Raw genomic sequence first — 16,025 nt, 5'->3', positions numbered from 1 at the left:
CAATATTAAAATAGATAGAAGCTAATAAAATTCAAATGATTGCCTTCGAACTGTTTACGCAAGTAATTGACGAATTTGCGTTCGGTTAACTTGATCGAAACAAGGCCAAGGTCATCGATCGTCATCCGAAAACATCTGAAATTAATTAAACCGACAAAAGGTTTCCGAGAATCGGACACAATGCAATATAAATTGGTAAACGTTTAATTGTTATTGTCCGTTGCATAATAACAACAGGCACAGTCGTAAACAGGTACCATAGTCAGTTGTATTTTTACACTTAATTGTTGATAAATGCACCAAATTGCAACTAAAAAATACACTCAACTTACATACTACACTTTAATTCGTAAACTCAGTTTATTGTAAACTTTAGTATTTGGCTTATTATACAGGGTTAATGGAAGATTTGTTTTTTATCCTATCTTTAAAAGACCTTGTGCAATAATTTTGTGAGCAAATTTTCCTATAAGATTATTTTTCGACCAGAACCATGTCTCCTGCATACTTTGTTTTTTTGCCACAGGTCAGCACATGTCTTGGTTAATTTTTAAGACCAAAAGGAACTTATTGCCAGAACATTTTAAATTTTTTTCAATTATCGTCACTTTTTGATCTTATTCTTCATAATGACGAGGTGGTTTTGGTTATTATTGTCGTGTACGATTGAATATGGGTCTTATTGTTGAAGATTGTGCAGTCATTGATCTTGTTGAAGATGGCCGAAATTATGAATATTCGCTTAGTCCTTGAAGAAGAATGAGAAATCACAACACAATTCATTAACAGTATCACAAAAAATATAGCTAATGTGTAGCTAGATATTCTGTGACAGTATGAACCGACGCGCGATGTCTACAGATAGCCGGAGAGCTGGCGATGTATTTAGAGAACATATTTTAGGCAAGTTAGAATAACAAAAAAATAAAGTTTAATAACTTGTGAACCCAGAATCCTAAGTCTGGCTGGGGGGTTGGGGGTATTTCGCTACTGCGCAACCCATAACATTTGCAAAAAAATAAATCCATAAAACATTCTTTAGTTTTAATTTTAGCATCTATTTAACATAGAAATAAGAGTGCCAGACTTTTTTTTCGGGTTTAAAATGTAACCAGACCATATTCCAAATATGTTTAATTATTATACCTGGAAAACATACTTTAGACATTCTAAAATTTTTACAGCGTGTTTATTAGATGATATTAAAAAATATGTATTAATTGCCAGACGAATTCAATGGGATTTAATACTTGCCAGGCTCGAAGTGCGAAGTGCATTTAAAATCTTTATTCGCGTCTGGCAAGTATTAAATCCCATTGAATTCGTCTGGCAATTAACACATATTTTTTAATATCATCTAATAAACACGCTGTAAAAATTTTAGAATGCCTAAAGTATGTTTTCCAGGTATAATAATTAAACATATTTGGAATGGTCTGGTTACACTTTAAACCCCAAGAAAAAAGTCTGGCACACTTATTTCTAGGTTAAATAGATGCTAAAATTTAAGAATAAACAAATTTCAAGTTGCCTAAAGAATGTTTTTTGGATTTATTTTTTTGCAAATGTTATGGGTTGCGCAGTAGCGAAATACCCCCAACCCCCCAGCCAGACTTCTGGGTTCCCCAGTTAATAAACTATACATTTTTAGTTATTCTAGCTTGCCTAAAATATGTTCTCTAAATATGTCGTCAGCTCTTAGGCTAAGACAGTTATCGCAGCCCGGGGAGGCAATACAAAGTATTAGAGTATTTTTTACAAGTTTTTTGTTTGTTTGTACAGGGTGGACCATTTTGGTTGTTTCTATAGGGTATCTAGGAAACCGTGAGAAATATTCAAATTTTGATACTGCAGTCTCGGGTTCTTTTTTTTGAAAAAATTACAATGGCGCAAACGGATCGTGGCTATCTTGATCGGTTTCGAAGCTACAGGGGGATTCTCAAATTTTGTACTTTTTGAAGATGTTCGATAGTTTGTTTATTTCAGCAACCACGGAAAAATGAATTATACATTCTAAAGGCACTTTTCTATGTAGAATGCGTAGTCAGACTTTTTTCGAAAAAAAAATTTTTTGAGATATTAACTATAATTATGTTTTTTTAAATAGAACCCCCTGAATATTTTTAAATTTTCTTATTCAGCTTGGCATGGGCTTTTCGAAAATATATAACACTATATTTATTTTCACTATTAACTTCAACATTTCAAATTTTTCTTAAAATATCCACTTTAGGGATTATCCATTTTTTTTTAACCCTTAACTGGTCCGGCGTCGTCTGACAGACTACGCCAAATAATTAACTCAGTCTCATTAGTTACTGGGACCGCCCACACGATTGGCGTTCTAGCTAATCCTGCTCCTCTAGGTCAACAACTGATAGCCATATTTGTTCCCAAATTGGATTAGTTTTTTAGAAGTACTGGAAGAAGTTACTGAAGCCGTAGTCTCACAGACGACGCCGGACCGTTTGTGTAAAATTTTATGTGGGACAAATTTTTGTAAAATATGACCCGGTCTTCGAAAAGAGTATCTTTAGGAGACTCTAGTTATGAGGAAACTCTATTAAAATGATATGATAAGAACTGTGGCAGTCACAATATGACAATCTGCCAGACAAATTCGTTTGACAATGTCAAATATTCCACGAGATATATGCTTTACAATTGGTAGAATACTTGCAATTCCTGTACAACCAGAAGACGCCCACGGAGATATTTTTATCCTAGAGTTCTTATCCTAGTCAAAGACAATGTTATGTCCTAGTTAATTATTTTTATTGCCTAGAATGTGCGAATCCATTGTGTAAAACATGTCAGGAAAACAATGAAATTTGCCTCATGCTGTAACTAAAAACATTTCCTTTAACTCCAGTTTTATAACTTAAATTTCAATACCCCTATTATAAAATTTATATTTTATGCATTTTTAATATACCTATTCTCTGCTTTTACGTTTGCTTCTTTTTTTCAATGGAGTTTAACATTGAAAAGTACTTTATTAATAAACTGTTAAACTCGTTAGACAGCTCAAGTGAAGATATGCAGGTCCAATATTAACAGACAGATCAATAATAAATAAATAAATCTTATTTTTTTACATAATAGTATTAAACACTTATTTCTATATTGTAATGACTGTTAGTAATTTTGTTTTATTTTTAGAGCTTAGTAAAAACCTATATTGTTTTTTTTCCAAATTTATATGTATGCTATTTTATTTTATACTATAGTTTCTGAAAGTTTATATTAATTGAACCCATTTTTGTCTAGATTAGTTTAATAATACATAATATAATATATAATGAAATAAAAATTTGTTATTTTTTAGTTTTTGTGTGTTTTTTTAACTTTTTAGAAGGCGTAGTCCCACAGACTACGCCGGACCGTTTATGATACATATCTATTACCGGACCAGTTAAGGGTTAAGGCTCCGCGCGCACTGCATCAGATCGGACCGACCAGCAAAAGCGACTGCGACCATCGTACATATAGACGGCGCCGGCGTCCACTAAAACATTTCGGCCTGTAGAGGCCAGATTCCTACCTCTACCTATCTACGATAGTCGAGTCACCGCCTTCGCCGTTTCTCGCCGGACTGGTACCGATTCAGTGCGCGTACACCTTAACGCTGGAGGTACGGCCGGCCGCTAACAATTATAAAGTCTAAATAACTAAATAAGGTACTCACATCTTTCACTTTTTGTGCTTGAAATAGATAGCAGTACAATAAATTATCTGAATCATCTCTGAGAAGATATAGGAAGGTGCAAGCATCCAGATCTGCCTGTGAAAATCTGGAAATCTGGTTGACTCTGTGGGAGAACTGCAGTTCGAAATCCATGTTGTAGGACTGGAGGATGCCATTTTCCACACCCAAACTCAACTGAAACAAAAAATATATATTTAAAAATCAAATATATCAATTATAGTGTACTTGGACCAAGTACACTATGAAAACACTATGTACACTGAGATGCTGCTATAACATAACTGTACTTATAATGATGCTGCGCGCGTCTCACTTGTACGCTATTTGTATAGTATTGACTGTTTCATCTAAATCGAGTGAAAAGGCTTTTTAACATCAAAGTAACTAGGTTGGCTACCAACTAACTTGTATGCCATGAATCCTTCAAATTCGACTTTGATAAAACCCTATATGATCTAGGGATAAAACAGTTCATAAGTAAAGTTCATACCAAATAAACTTTCAGTCATGTGATTAAGCTTGACCGGCACAACGTTGCCCACTTTTATTTTCTTTTAATCAAAATATTTTAGGAAACAAAAATAAATTAATTATAAATTTATAAACAGTTATTATTTACATCAACAAAACTCACCTTCTTAACAGCACTTAAGAGGTATACAGGGTCATTACTACTACTACCGCTTTCCCATTCAAAATATTCGAATAAAGCTGCGATGAGTTTTTTACGGTTATTAAGAGGTTCTAAAAAGAACAATGTTCGAGTGCAAGGTCTGCTAGTAAACATTTTTAAGCTTAAAGTATTACAACACTATTTATTTAAACCAAAAACTCATTACAGTTGGGGGTTGGAACCTTATTTGGTGTTACACAAAAAAATAAAATACTAAATCACCACAATACACCAAAACACTTTTACTCTTAAGGTATGATTCCGAAGACGGCGACAGCGACACGGGACCGCGACAGACGACAACGACAGGCGACAGTGTTGCTTATCGCTGTCGTCATAACATTGTCGATGTCGGCGACAATACGAGCGAGATCTACGATGTAGTTGTCAGTGTTTAAATGACGTTCGCGAAGTAGTTATAATAATTAATAAATATGTCTGATTACGTGATTGATAAAAATATGTTACTTGAATTACTGATGGAAAATGATGAAGAGGCCGAAATATTATTGTTACTTGTTGCAAAGAAAAGAAGAAAACCTAGTATCATAGAGAGTAGGATATTGACATACTAAATTAATTAATTTGTCTTCTTCCTCCCCGGTAAAATCCATTTTTTTCAAAAATCTGCGTGTGCATATGAATGACGACACGACAGTACTGAACAAATACCGGTAACGTCGTCGGTCGCTTAAGGTATGATTCCGAAGACGGCGACAGCGACAAATGACCGCGACAGACGACAGCGAGACCTGTCGTTACTGTGTTGCGACTCCACCGATCTTTTAGAATAAAGGTATGATTCCGAAGACGGCGACAACGACAAGCGACCGCGACAGGTAGTTGTCAGTGTTTAAATGACGTTCGCGAAGCGAAGTAGTAATAATAATTAATAAATATGTCTGATTACGTGATTGATAAAAATATGTTGCTTCAATTACTGATGGAAGATGATGAAGAGGACGAAATATTACTGTTACTTGTTGCAAAGAATAGAAGAAAACCCATTTTACCTCTGTTTAAAAACAGACATAGGGAAGGAAGGTGCTCCTTACTCATAAAAAAACATTTATTCAGCGTTGAGACGACTTTTAGATTCTCCACTCTAGTATCATAGAGAGTAGGATATTTACATACTAAATTAATTAATTTGTCTTCTTCCTCCCCGGTAAAATCCATTTTTTTTCAAAAATCTGCGTGTGCATATGAATGACGACGTGACACTACTGGACAAATACCGGTACCGTCGTCGGTCGCTTAGACGACTTGTTGGAGATAAACTGTCGCGCGACACCTGTCGTCGGACACCGACGTTACTCCATTTGATTTTAAAAGATCGGTGGAGGCGCAACACAGTAACGACAGGTGTCGCTGTCGTCTGTCGCGGTCGCTTGTCGCTGTCGCCGTCTTCGGAATCATACCTTTACACTGGATGCGCGTTTCGCTAACCATGTTAGCATCATCAGCAGATGATTAAGACTGAGTCTTAATAATCTGCTGATAATGCTAAAATGGTTAGCGAAACGCGCATCCAGTGTAAAGGTATGATTAAGACTGAGTCTTAATAATCTGCTGATAATGCTAAAATGGTTAGCGAAACGCGCGTCCAGTGTAAAAGTAAAAGTGTTTTGGTGTATTGTGGTGATTTAGAGTTTCATTTTGCAAAAACTCATAATAAAGAACTAAAGTGGCAAAACGAATGACAATGTCAGGAAATAAATAAATAAATGCGGCAACGACAATTTTTACAGCAGAGCTGCTACCTGAAGCGGAAAATTTAAATTCCACTTAGGCTGTATTCCGTTGCAAAACCAGGCGAACCAGACCGGTAAACTACGGTAAAGAGCGGTTCCTGAAAAACATCGGTTTGATACGGAACGGTTTAATAAAATACTGAAAACGTCAAATGTTGACGTTTTCTAAATTTCAATACCCCTATTATAAAATTTATATTTTATGCATTTTTAATATACCTATTCTCTGCTTTTACGTTTGCTTCTTTTTTTCAATGGAGTTTAACATTGAAAAGTACTTTATTAATAAACTGTTAAACTCGTTAGACAGCTCAAGTGAAGATATGCAGGTCCAATATTAACAGACAGATCAATAATAAATAAACAAATCTAATCAATATTTATATTTTTATAGCTTACAAAACATTCACAATTACTTGTCTTGTTTTTCTTGTTTTCTTTAAATGTTCCTGACTTTAAGAAACAATGGCTGCATGATAATTTAAATGGTCCTAAAAAGTCATTCTATTTCGTTAATGAAATTTATTTACCTTTACTGTCTACATCCATTGCTTTTGGATGTAAATACAAAATAATATTATACATTTTAGAAATTAAATGAGAATTTCACTCGAACTTCCAATATTTGCTTGATTTCTGTCACATAAAGGACATTGATTGACAAACAAAACCAGAAAAACCAGCCTTCTCGCGCTGTTTAGTATGGTGACAGTTATAACCGAATTTTTCAGTAACCGTGTTCCGTAATAAAAAAACTTTCAGGAAACAAAGACCGGAATTTAAGTCGGCCATATTTGAGGCCCATCGCGGTGTACCTAAGATTTTTTATATGCTCCTTCCTTAGTCTTCTTATTCAAAGCAGGAAACCAATAGAGATGGTTGGCAACAATTAATTTAAAAATCGCGTCTTCGATGACGTACATAAATAAAAGTTTATTTGATATCAGTTTGATATGAACCGTAGATATATTTGTATGGCAGCATCCCGTTGACTTGGTCGAAGTAAACATGGACAGTGTCAGTTTGGTGTCAGTTGCAACTTGGACAGTGCATGGCTAGAAAAATATTTTCTAGCCATGCAACTCTATACTTTTTGGATGAAAGCATCCGGTTAACTTGGTCCAAGTAAACTTGGACAGTGTCAATTAAGCTTACAAGATTCCGACTTTGAAGACCTTTATTTTTTTTATTTATAGTTGATTCAAAAAAAAAATTACTCGTAAAACATAGAAAAGGTAAAAACTGTAAATTTATAGATCTAGCTGTCTGCCATCTGTCTACTGACAAACTGACATCCATAAATGACATCATTGTCGTTTTTGACATCTATTAGTGAAAAAGTGAATATATTTATGTAATTTTACCATAATTTTACTGATATTTCTGGTAAAAAACTTTCTAAAATGGATAAAAGCCAGACTCTTTTCACCCGATCGTTGAGATCGCTGCCCAAATTCAGTACCAAATCAATGCCATCGCTTGATAAATCAAAATTATTTATACTCTCGCCAAAATGCGTAAAAAGAATTGACTTAGAACAAACGAAAAACATAGCAAAAATGGTGGATAATAGAACTGAAGAAATATTTGGGCCAATTGAATCCGTAGAAGAAATATTGTAAGAACTTAAGAACTTACTTTCTTTTTTTTTCTTTCGAATATAAACATTTTTCTTGGTCTGCTAGTGCATTTGGACGCCTTTATTTTATTATACTAGGTACCTTGCGAGTGCGCGGTGAGTCGTATATTGGAGGGACAAAACGTCCTCTAGATTTACAACTCAACGAACTTAAAAAACATACGTAAAGAGGTGAAACAATGTAGTCGGCCATTGCAGATAGTGTGTGATCCAGTGTGATCCAAGCACCACAACATAAAATGGTCGGAAGCCCGGGTTGTCCACAAAGAACCCCATTGGAAAAAGCGCAAATTTAAAGGGACCGTATTCATTTCTAACAATAATAAAATCTTTAGCAATCCAAGTATGGAAATTTCAACAATATTTTTACAGACGTTAAAAAATTAATCTGGATTTTCGTCAAGCTAAACATATCATTTTGCCGTGTGTGCAACGTGCAACGGTGCATACGGTCCCACCCTGCAAAGCTGGATATGACATTTCGTTTACATCTTCATCAGGTTGGGACTAAGGATTTGATATTGAAGAAAAATGTAAGTCGATTTCGGCATAATTCGGGACGGGCTACAGGATGACGCATTCGACGTTTCGAACCGATGCCTCTAAATGGACGAAATCATCAGGATTTTTCTTAATTCTGGGTCGATTTGAACCAAATTCGCCACGTAGATAGAGGTACCCGAATGGAGTCGTCAGACGGATAAACGGACAGACGTCATTTTAATACAAATTTTGTGAAAGCGATTCAAATTATTTATTAATTTTTAATTCATTACTTTTTCAACATTTCAAACTACACTTTTTCAAACATGTCCTCCAAATCCTTCAATTCGTCAGCTTTTAGTAAGAAGTTTCAATTCAAATATGCATAAATAGTGCACACATCATTTTTTTATATCTATATTCTTTGCAGGCATACCCGCTATCTAAGTCTTGGGGTTGAGGATGAGCATAACCATCTTGTTGCCGCCATAACGTTCCATAATTGCCCAAACATACCTGCCATACCACCGTGGGAATGGAACCATTGGTTATACAACATTTACGGTAAAAACTATTTACAGCTTTTATATAGTCGGTCTTTACTTGTTTATCAGTCATACTGCGTTTATTCTTGTACACATGCTTTTAGTAAGAGCACCAGTCTCGATTAATGACATTAGATTGATAAATAAAAATATATTTTAATTTCGTTTAGAAATATCAGAGTCAAGCACTAGAGATACCTTCTGGATCCACCTCTTCGTTTTCGAAGCAAAATTCGAAACGATATTCCTCAAACCTATTATACAACACGTGTTCAATTTTTACGAACACATCAACAATATCTTCATGGTTGTGCCACCTGAGGCGGGTATAGTAGAGTGTCTGGAAGATGTGGCCACGAAGATATATCCCAAAGGTATAACTAGGACACATTGACATATTAGGACAGACTCACACAAAAGTGCTACTTTTATATGAAATTAAAGTTATTATACACAGATTTTTCCTAGCCCTCTAGGTTTCTGAAATACAAAGCAAATTTAAAAATGTTGCATTTTTCGACCTCCTTAGAATTTTACGTAGAAGTCACAATGGTGCACCTAGGACAAATCTGTATGTACTATCTTTAGTTTCATAAAAAAAAGTAGCACAGTCATGTGAAAACCAAAACTTTGTATCTGTACTCATGAACGAGAAACCCTGTAAAACGCACGGAAATGGGACATCCTGTACATATAATGTGCTCAAATCTATTTATATATATATAAAGCGGGGGTCCTACAGCTTCTGCCGCATCCCGCAGTTCGACCTCCATATTGTTCGATTTTGCCATTCTTCCTGGTTTGATTTGGCCATCTAACCACGTACTTGTAGATCTCCTCATTTCTAATATGCTCCATCCTTGATATTCGACATGCTCTTCTGAGAAAGTCCATCTGCACTGACTCGACCATCCTTCTTTCTTTTGATGTAAATTGCCAGCATTCGGCACCGTATGTTAAAATTGGCTCTACGATGGCTTTGTAAATCCTTAGCTTTGTTTGGATGGATGTTTTATTTAACCACAGGAGAGGGTTTAAAAGACCGATTACTTTCTTCCCCTGTTGAACTTCCCTTGTTCCCTTGTTCCCTGCTATGTATATCATCTGTCTTGGAGTTCCCTTCTTCAGATATAATACTTCCTAAATATTTATATTCGTTACACCTTTTAATTTCATGTATGTGTAGTTCAGAATCTTCAGTTTGTTTGAAAACTTTTTGTTTGAAAACGGTTTTTGTGAGGTTGATATTGAGTCCCCATATATCGTATTCTTCCTCAAGTTTCCTGAACATATAGTCGGTATCCTCCTCACAATCTGCAATGATAACCTGGTTAAACTTACGACCAGGTTCGTCTGCAAAAAACAAAGTCAATAGACAGTGGTTGTCAATCTCAATTCCCATAGCTCTACTCTTCTTTCTCCAGTTTTTCAATGCCTCCTGGATATATATTTTAAATAAGGTAGGTGATAAACTGCACCCCTGTCTGAGTCCTTTTGATGTCAGGAAGGATTCCGATTGGAACTTCCCCTGTCTGATCATATTTTTTGGATTTTTGTACATATTCCAGATTGCATTGATATATGTTTTACTCAAAAAGCTCAAATCTAATTTCTTATCCAATATCAGCACTCGTCAGCGTTCACACGTCCAATATCCATTCCCTGCATGTATCATCTTAATCTTTAACACTTAGTGTATGCACTGTAGTCTGCAGTCAACATAAGCACTAGATTTATATCTGTATTTAGAAGTTCTGTGCTTCCTTTTTGGAGTTTGAATAATCTTGCCAGGATGTTCTTGTTGTTTTCGTACCTGTTTGCTCTCAGACTATATTGATTTTGCCACGTTGAATCCTCATTACCTTCCTTGTTTACCGAATGGCTCCAGTATTATAGCAAACTATAACTTGAATGCACCAAGGCGTCTAAGCTGTTTAGGGGAGACTATAATTTTATGATTAAATACAATATTTTTTTATAAATCGAACAAGAGTCATCTTACTAAACTTACCATTTGTCTGTCAACTTTTATTAATATCACGTTTTTAATAAAGATTTTGCATAATTTTGCAATCAAACCAATTATAAGACGACCTTATAAATCTATTGTGTACTCCTTTCTTGAGTTATAACTCATCATACAGTCTTAGGTCCTTGACAAAAGCCACTATCTGACACGGTTTTATAGAGGTTAGTTCCCCTTCGATATCAGTTGTACCAAAGTTTATTGCACGAATGGTTGTCGTCCCGGCGCACTCAGTGATGAGGCGTTTCCCAATCTTCCCACAGAATCTGCATACGCCATTGTTAAGAAACAGCTAAGAAACATCAATCTACTGGAATGTTCAATGAGGAAATAACAGTCTTTTCAGTTAAAAACCCCGTGACAATCCGAAGATTGTTCTTGTTTAAATCAATATAGTATCTAAGTAATTCTCAAGTTTTGTATTTAAACTATCTACTAAGATTGCAGAAATCCAACGTCTAGTCAAAAGTTATACCTCATCACTAGAGACTCATTTATGTTAAAATATAAAATACGAAGAGCAGTAGAAGAAGACAATGACGATTTGGTACCGCTGATAGCATTGTATTCTACGAGACTAACTGAGCTTTATGGAGAGTACTATATCGCCGAAATATTAACAAGGCACAAAGACTCAGGTTTGAATATAGTTATGAGGGACGTCATTTATATTTTGCATATAGAAACAAAGTATGGCACCTGTCGACATATATCAAATGTCAAAATTAACAGTCATCTTCAGTTACGGGTGCAAAAATGACTGTCATTTTTCTTCGTGGAGAATACTTCGAAAAACAATAGTATTTGAAAATTATCTACTGTTTTTTCTACCTCTAAATGCAAAATATAAAAGACAACCCTCGTATTAGTGAATACTTAAATCATGTTCCAGATCGTTAAAATATTGAAGAAATAAATAAAATTTAGAGACACCATAAAGCACGGGTAGTGAAGCACGATCTTGTCTCACACTTTCGTGAGCTACGAAAGTACCAAAAAGCCATTCGTGAACAACGAAAATCGTCCAGCGATCGTAGGCTGTTTACACGGCAAACGTGCCAGTCGTCTATAAAGACATTTCTAATTTACTTGCAAGTCATTGCTGTATATAAAAATTGAATTTATACTTATTTTAATTATGGTTTTGTTATGAAGTTAATTTTTACAATCATATACTAAAATATATTAAAAAAATGTAACAATTAAACATTCGAACTTTTTTTTGCAACCAAGATTATAATCGGAAGTCTGCACGTTTGCACTATTCTCGCATTAGAAAATATTGATTGACTTCCGATTATAAGCTTTGCTGCAAAAAAGTTCGAATGTTTAATTGTTATATTTTTTAAAATATATTTTAGTATATGATTATAATTATTAACTTCATATACATTACAAAACCATAATTAAATAAATATAAATTCAATTTTTATATGCAGTAATGACTCGCAAGTAAATTAGAAATATCTGATCAAAAGACGTAAAATAGTAAATATTCGCAAACTCCGTGAAGAGATATTGACATGAGTGCCACAATTAATTACTGTCACTTGTCTTTTAATGTCGTAATATTTGGCACATTAGTGTACAACAGAGGTGTACAACCTTCCACGAATGGATCTTTATAGAAGACTGGCACGTTTGCCCTGTAAACAACTTACGATCGCTGGACGATTTTCGTATTTCACGAATGGCATTTTGGTACTTTCGTATGTTCATATAAATAGCATCATTGATATGTGTATCATTGTGTATATTAGAACCTCTCTAAATGAACTTATTTTTCTGAGCGTAAATCGACGCGTATAGAGATCATATAAAGTAAACTCTTACTCGCGTGATTAAGCTTGCCCAGCACAGCGTTGCCCACTTTTACATACCTTTTTGGTAATTAATTATTGGGAAAACTGGAAATCGTCAGATTTTCACCAAAATTGGTATACACCCTATTTTGAGGTCGTAGATTACGAATCTGAACTTTTTTCTTGGCAGTCTCTTACCGTTTTTCAGAAAAACGGAAATTTATTTCAACATTGAATTTTTCTTTATTTCGGCCCTATAAAGTAATCATTTCACTATATTTTCATTATATTATAGTTTATCTAAAAGCTACACTTGATTGGGGATAGAAAAATGTCCAAAATTTTACTGAAAAACACTTTTCTTAACAAAATAACAAAGAAAATTGAGACCAGATGGAAGTTTGACATTTGATATATCCTTCTTTCTCTCTCCTATGTAATGAGAGAGACAAATATATTCTAGACCTAATTTAGAAATTTGAAAATTTACAACGTTGCCATATCTTCTATTTTTTCGGGTGATTAGGGATTTTAAATAAATTACCTATTATGAGATCGACAATAGTTAAATATACCGTATGATTGAAAAAAAACGGCGTCCAGTTGGCTTGGAAATGACGATCGATGACAGTTCCCATATAATTTTACATTTAAAATGACAGCGATCTTCATTTCATAGCCATCGCTGACGCCATTTTTATTCGATCATACGGTACCTACTTATATCCACAAAGTTACGCGGAAGACTTGATTGCATTGGTTTCAACTTCTATGCGGAGGGGGTTAATCTTTTTTAGAAGTTCTATAGACTATTTATAACCACGAAGTTGCACGAAAGAGTTTTGATTGCATTGCTTTTAACTTCTTTGCGGAAGGGGTTAATATTTTTTGATATAATATAACAACAAAAGATTAACACCCTCCGCATGGAAGTTGTAACCAATGCAATCAAAACTCTTTCGTGCAACTTCGTGGTTATAAATAGTCAGATCTCATTGGTAAAATAGCAATTATGGGAAGGAGCCGTTCTTCTGGCGACCGCCTTTCATAATCCCAGAATGAGCGAAAAAACACGCTAAATTTAGGTTTAGCATTGGCAACGTTGCTATAAATGCCAGAAACACATAACCCGACATTATCAGATTGTTTACAAATTTATTTTAGCAAATTTTCCTCTATTATGCATAGAATTGGTTAAAAAAGTAACAGAAAATAGCAATAACATCATTGTTTATTGAATACCTTACAAAATATGTGCTAGAAAACCTTAAAAATATGAGAAATTAAGAAAAATTCGATGTTGAAATAATTTTCCGTTTTTCTGAAAAACGGTAAGAGACCGCCAAGAAAAAAGTTCAGATACGTAATCTACGACCTCAAAATAAGGTGTATACCAATTTTGGTGAAAATCTGACGATTTCCAGTTTTCCCAATAATTACCACTTTTTTTTAATCAAAATATTTTAGGAAACAAAAATAAATTAATTATAAAATAAACAGTTATTATTTACATCAACAAAAGTCACCTCCTTGAGAGCAGTTAAAGACATAAAGGACCATTACTACCGCTTTATCGTTCAGAATACTCTAGTAAAGTGGCAATCAGTTTTTACAGCTATTAAGCTATCTTGTACACTTTGCACTATAAGAGGTTCCAAAAAGAACAATGTTAGACTGCAAGGTCTGCTAGTAAACATTTTAAGCTTAAAGTATCACAACACAATGCATCATTTAAACCAAAAACTCGTAATACAAAACTATTCAAAATGTCAGGAAATAAATAAACAAATATGGCAACTTGGCATATTTATAGCAGAGCTACCACCTGAATCGCCAGCGGGAAATTTAAATTCCGGTTAATCGGCCCGAGCGCCGCATATGTCCATGGTTGGCAACAATGCATTTAAAATCGCGCCCTCGATGACGTAACTAAAAGTTTATTTCAATGACTAAAGAATCCAAGGACAAATAACACCCGAGAGCAAATTGTGACGATGCCATCAAACAGTGCCGTGGCACATATTTTTCTTAACCTAGCTGTTTGAAGCAATATTTATATTTTTTGATAATTGTTATAATTACGCCTATGGTGTATCATACTAATTAATTACGAAAAAAACGTATTAAAATGTTAACAAAAAGTGCAAAACTAGTATCGACGTATAGCACATATCAAGTACATATAGATATTAATTGAAATTGAAGAATAATTATCGAATTCAATAAGAAAACGCTAAAAGGTTGGAGTGAACTGTTTATTTACCTATGAAACGTAACTCCTGGCTCTTTTTTATCGCTGCTGCTTTTACACTTGAAAGCTGAACAACTAATCACCATTATAATAAAGTTTATACAAAGTTTACTACACACAAACTATTAAAAATCGCTAAAATTGTCGCTGGTGACCAAATGATGAGTCATTGTTTGCCACCAAAACAACAACAAAAAAGGTCACAAATTCTGCTGCAGCCCGTATAGGGGCGTTACATGTCCTTATATTCTTTAGTCATTGGTTTATTTGGTATCTCTTGTAGTAACAGTTTTTTTCTGCTGTTGATAGGGTTACAATTAAACACCTACAAAATGGAATAACGTTATCGTTTTTACATTTAACATTTATTAATTTGTATGTAGGGCGCCAAATAATAGTGGCAGAATACGGAGGATGTGCAGTGGCTGTCATGATTTTAAACGAAGCTGTCAACTACGAAGTACTGAACGAAGAATTTGAACTTGCCCCTTTCAACGGTTTGAGAACGCGAAACGAGGAGGATTTTATAGATCTAGAAGTCCACAGTCAAATTGACGTATTGCAATCGACAACAGAGTAAGTACAAATTTAATTTCTTCCGCATCGAATAAGTTCATATAAGTTGTTGCGTTCACATAAGTGTACAGGGTGTTTCATTTTCACTCATTTGACGTTAAATTCGACATAAAATTTTTGTTATTGACTCTCTGATTGATTTCGTCGTCATATCTAAAGTAGCATTTTAAATTACTGTGTATTTAAATGCAATTTATTAAAAATAAGTGCAGTTTATTAAAATAACAGGATAAAAAGCAAAAGTATTAAAGTAAATAAAATATTAATAATCTTTTAAACTAGGTTGATTTATGTTAAACAGTTAAATAATGCATTCTTTTACTTTGTTTATGAAAATATATATAAAGTATATTATATTTTTAGAAAGCTCATAACAATGCAAATAAAATAAAAAAATAATAATATATAGTGTCCCCTTTAAAAAACATAAGTTTGAGTCCTATTTCGAAAATAACAGCTCCCAACGAATAACGAGTTACATCACTGGATTCTACGTGAAATGCTCTATGCAGCTCAGTTTTCACTCAAAGGTTTTCAAATTTTTTATAAATTGTAATAAGATATACC

At 34.2% G+C, this 16,025-nt stretch overlaps 2 protein-coding genes across 2 annotated transcripts in view; one reads left to right on the top strand and one right to left on the bottom strand.

Annotated features, from left to right (window-relative positions):
• Positions 1-16,025, bottom strand: part of LOC115881722 (TBC1 domain family member 1) — a 132,792-nt gene that overhangs the window by 58,173 nt on the left and 58,594 nt on the right. Inside the window, exon 2 of the mRNA XM_030899335.1 lies at positions 3,689-3,883. Coding sequence (XP_030755195.1) covers positions 3,689-3,883 — 195 coding nt within the window. The remainder of the gene's footprint in view (positions 1-3,688; positions 3,884-16,025) is intronic.
• The window catches only part of LOC115881723 (cilia- and flagella-associated protein 61-like), a 55,689-nt gene continuing 47,108 nt past the window's right edge, over positions 7,445-16,025 (top strand). Inside the window, exons 1-5 of the mRNA XM_030899340.1 lie at positions 7,445-7,754; positions 8,689-8,822; positions 8,974-9,177; positions 11,270-11,467; positions 15,266-15,458. Of these exons, the coding sequence (XP_030755200.1) occupies positions 7,540-7,754; positions 8,689-8,822; positions 8,974-9,177; positions 11,270-11,467; positions 15,266-15,458 (944 nt within the window). The 5' untranslated portion in view covers positions 7,445-7,539. The remainder of the gene's footprint in view (positions 7,755-8,688; positions 8,823-8,973; positions 9,178-11,269; positions 11,468-15,265; positions 15,459-16,025) is intronic.

The sequence above is a fragment of the Sitophilus oryzae genome, unplaced genomic scaffold (assembly GCF_002938485.1).
Source record: "Sitophilus oryzae breed Bouriz unplaced genomic scaffold, Soryzae_2.0 scaffold_172_pilon_pilon, whole genome shotgun sequence".
NCBI classification, from domain to species: Eukaryota; Metazoa; Arthropoda; class Insecta; order Coleoptera; family Curculionidae; genus Sitophilus; species Sitophilus oryzae.
The sequence above is the reverse complement of the archived record's forward strand: the minus strand, read 5'-3'. Positions and strand labels throughout refer to the sequence as shown.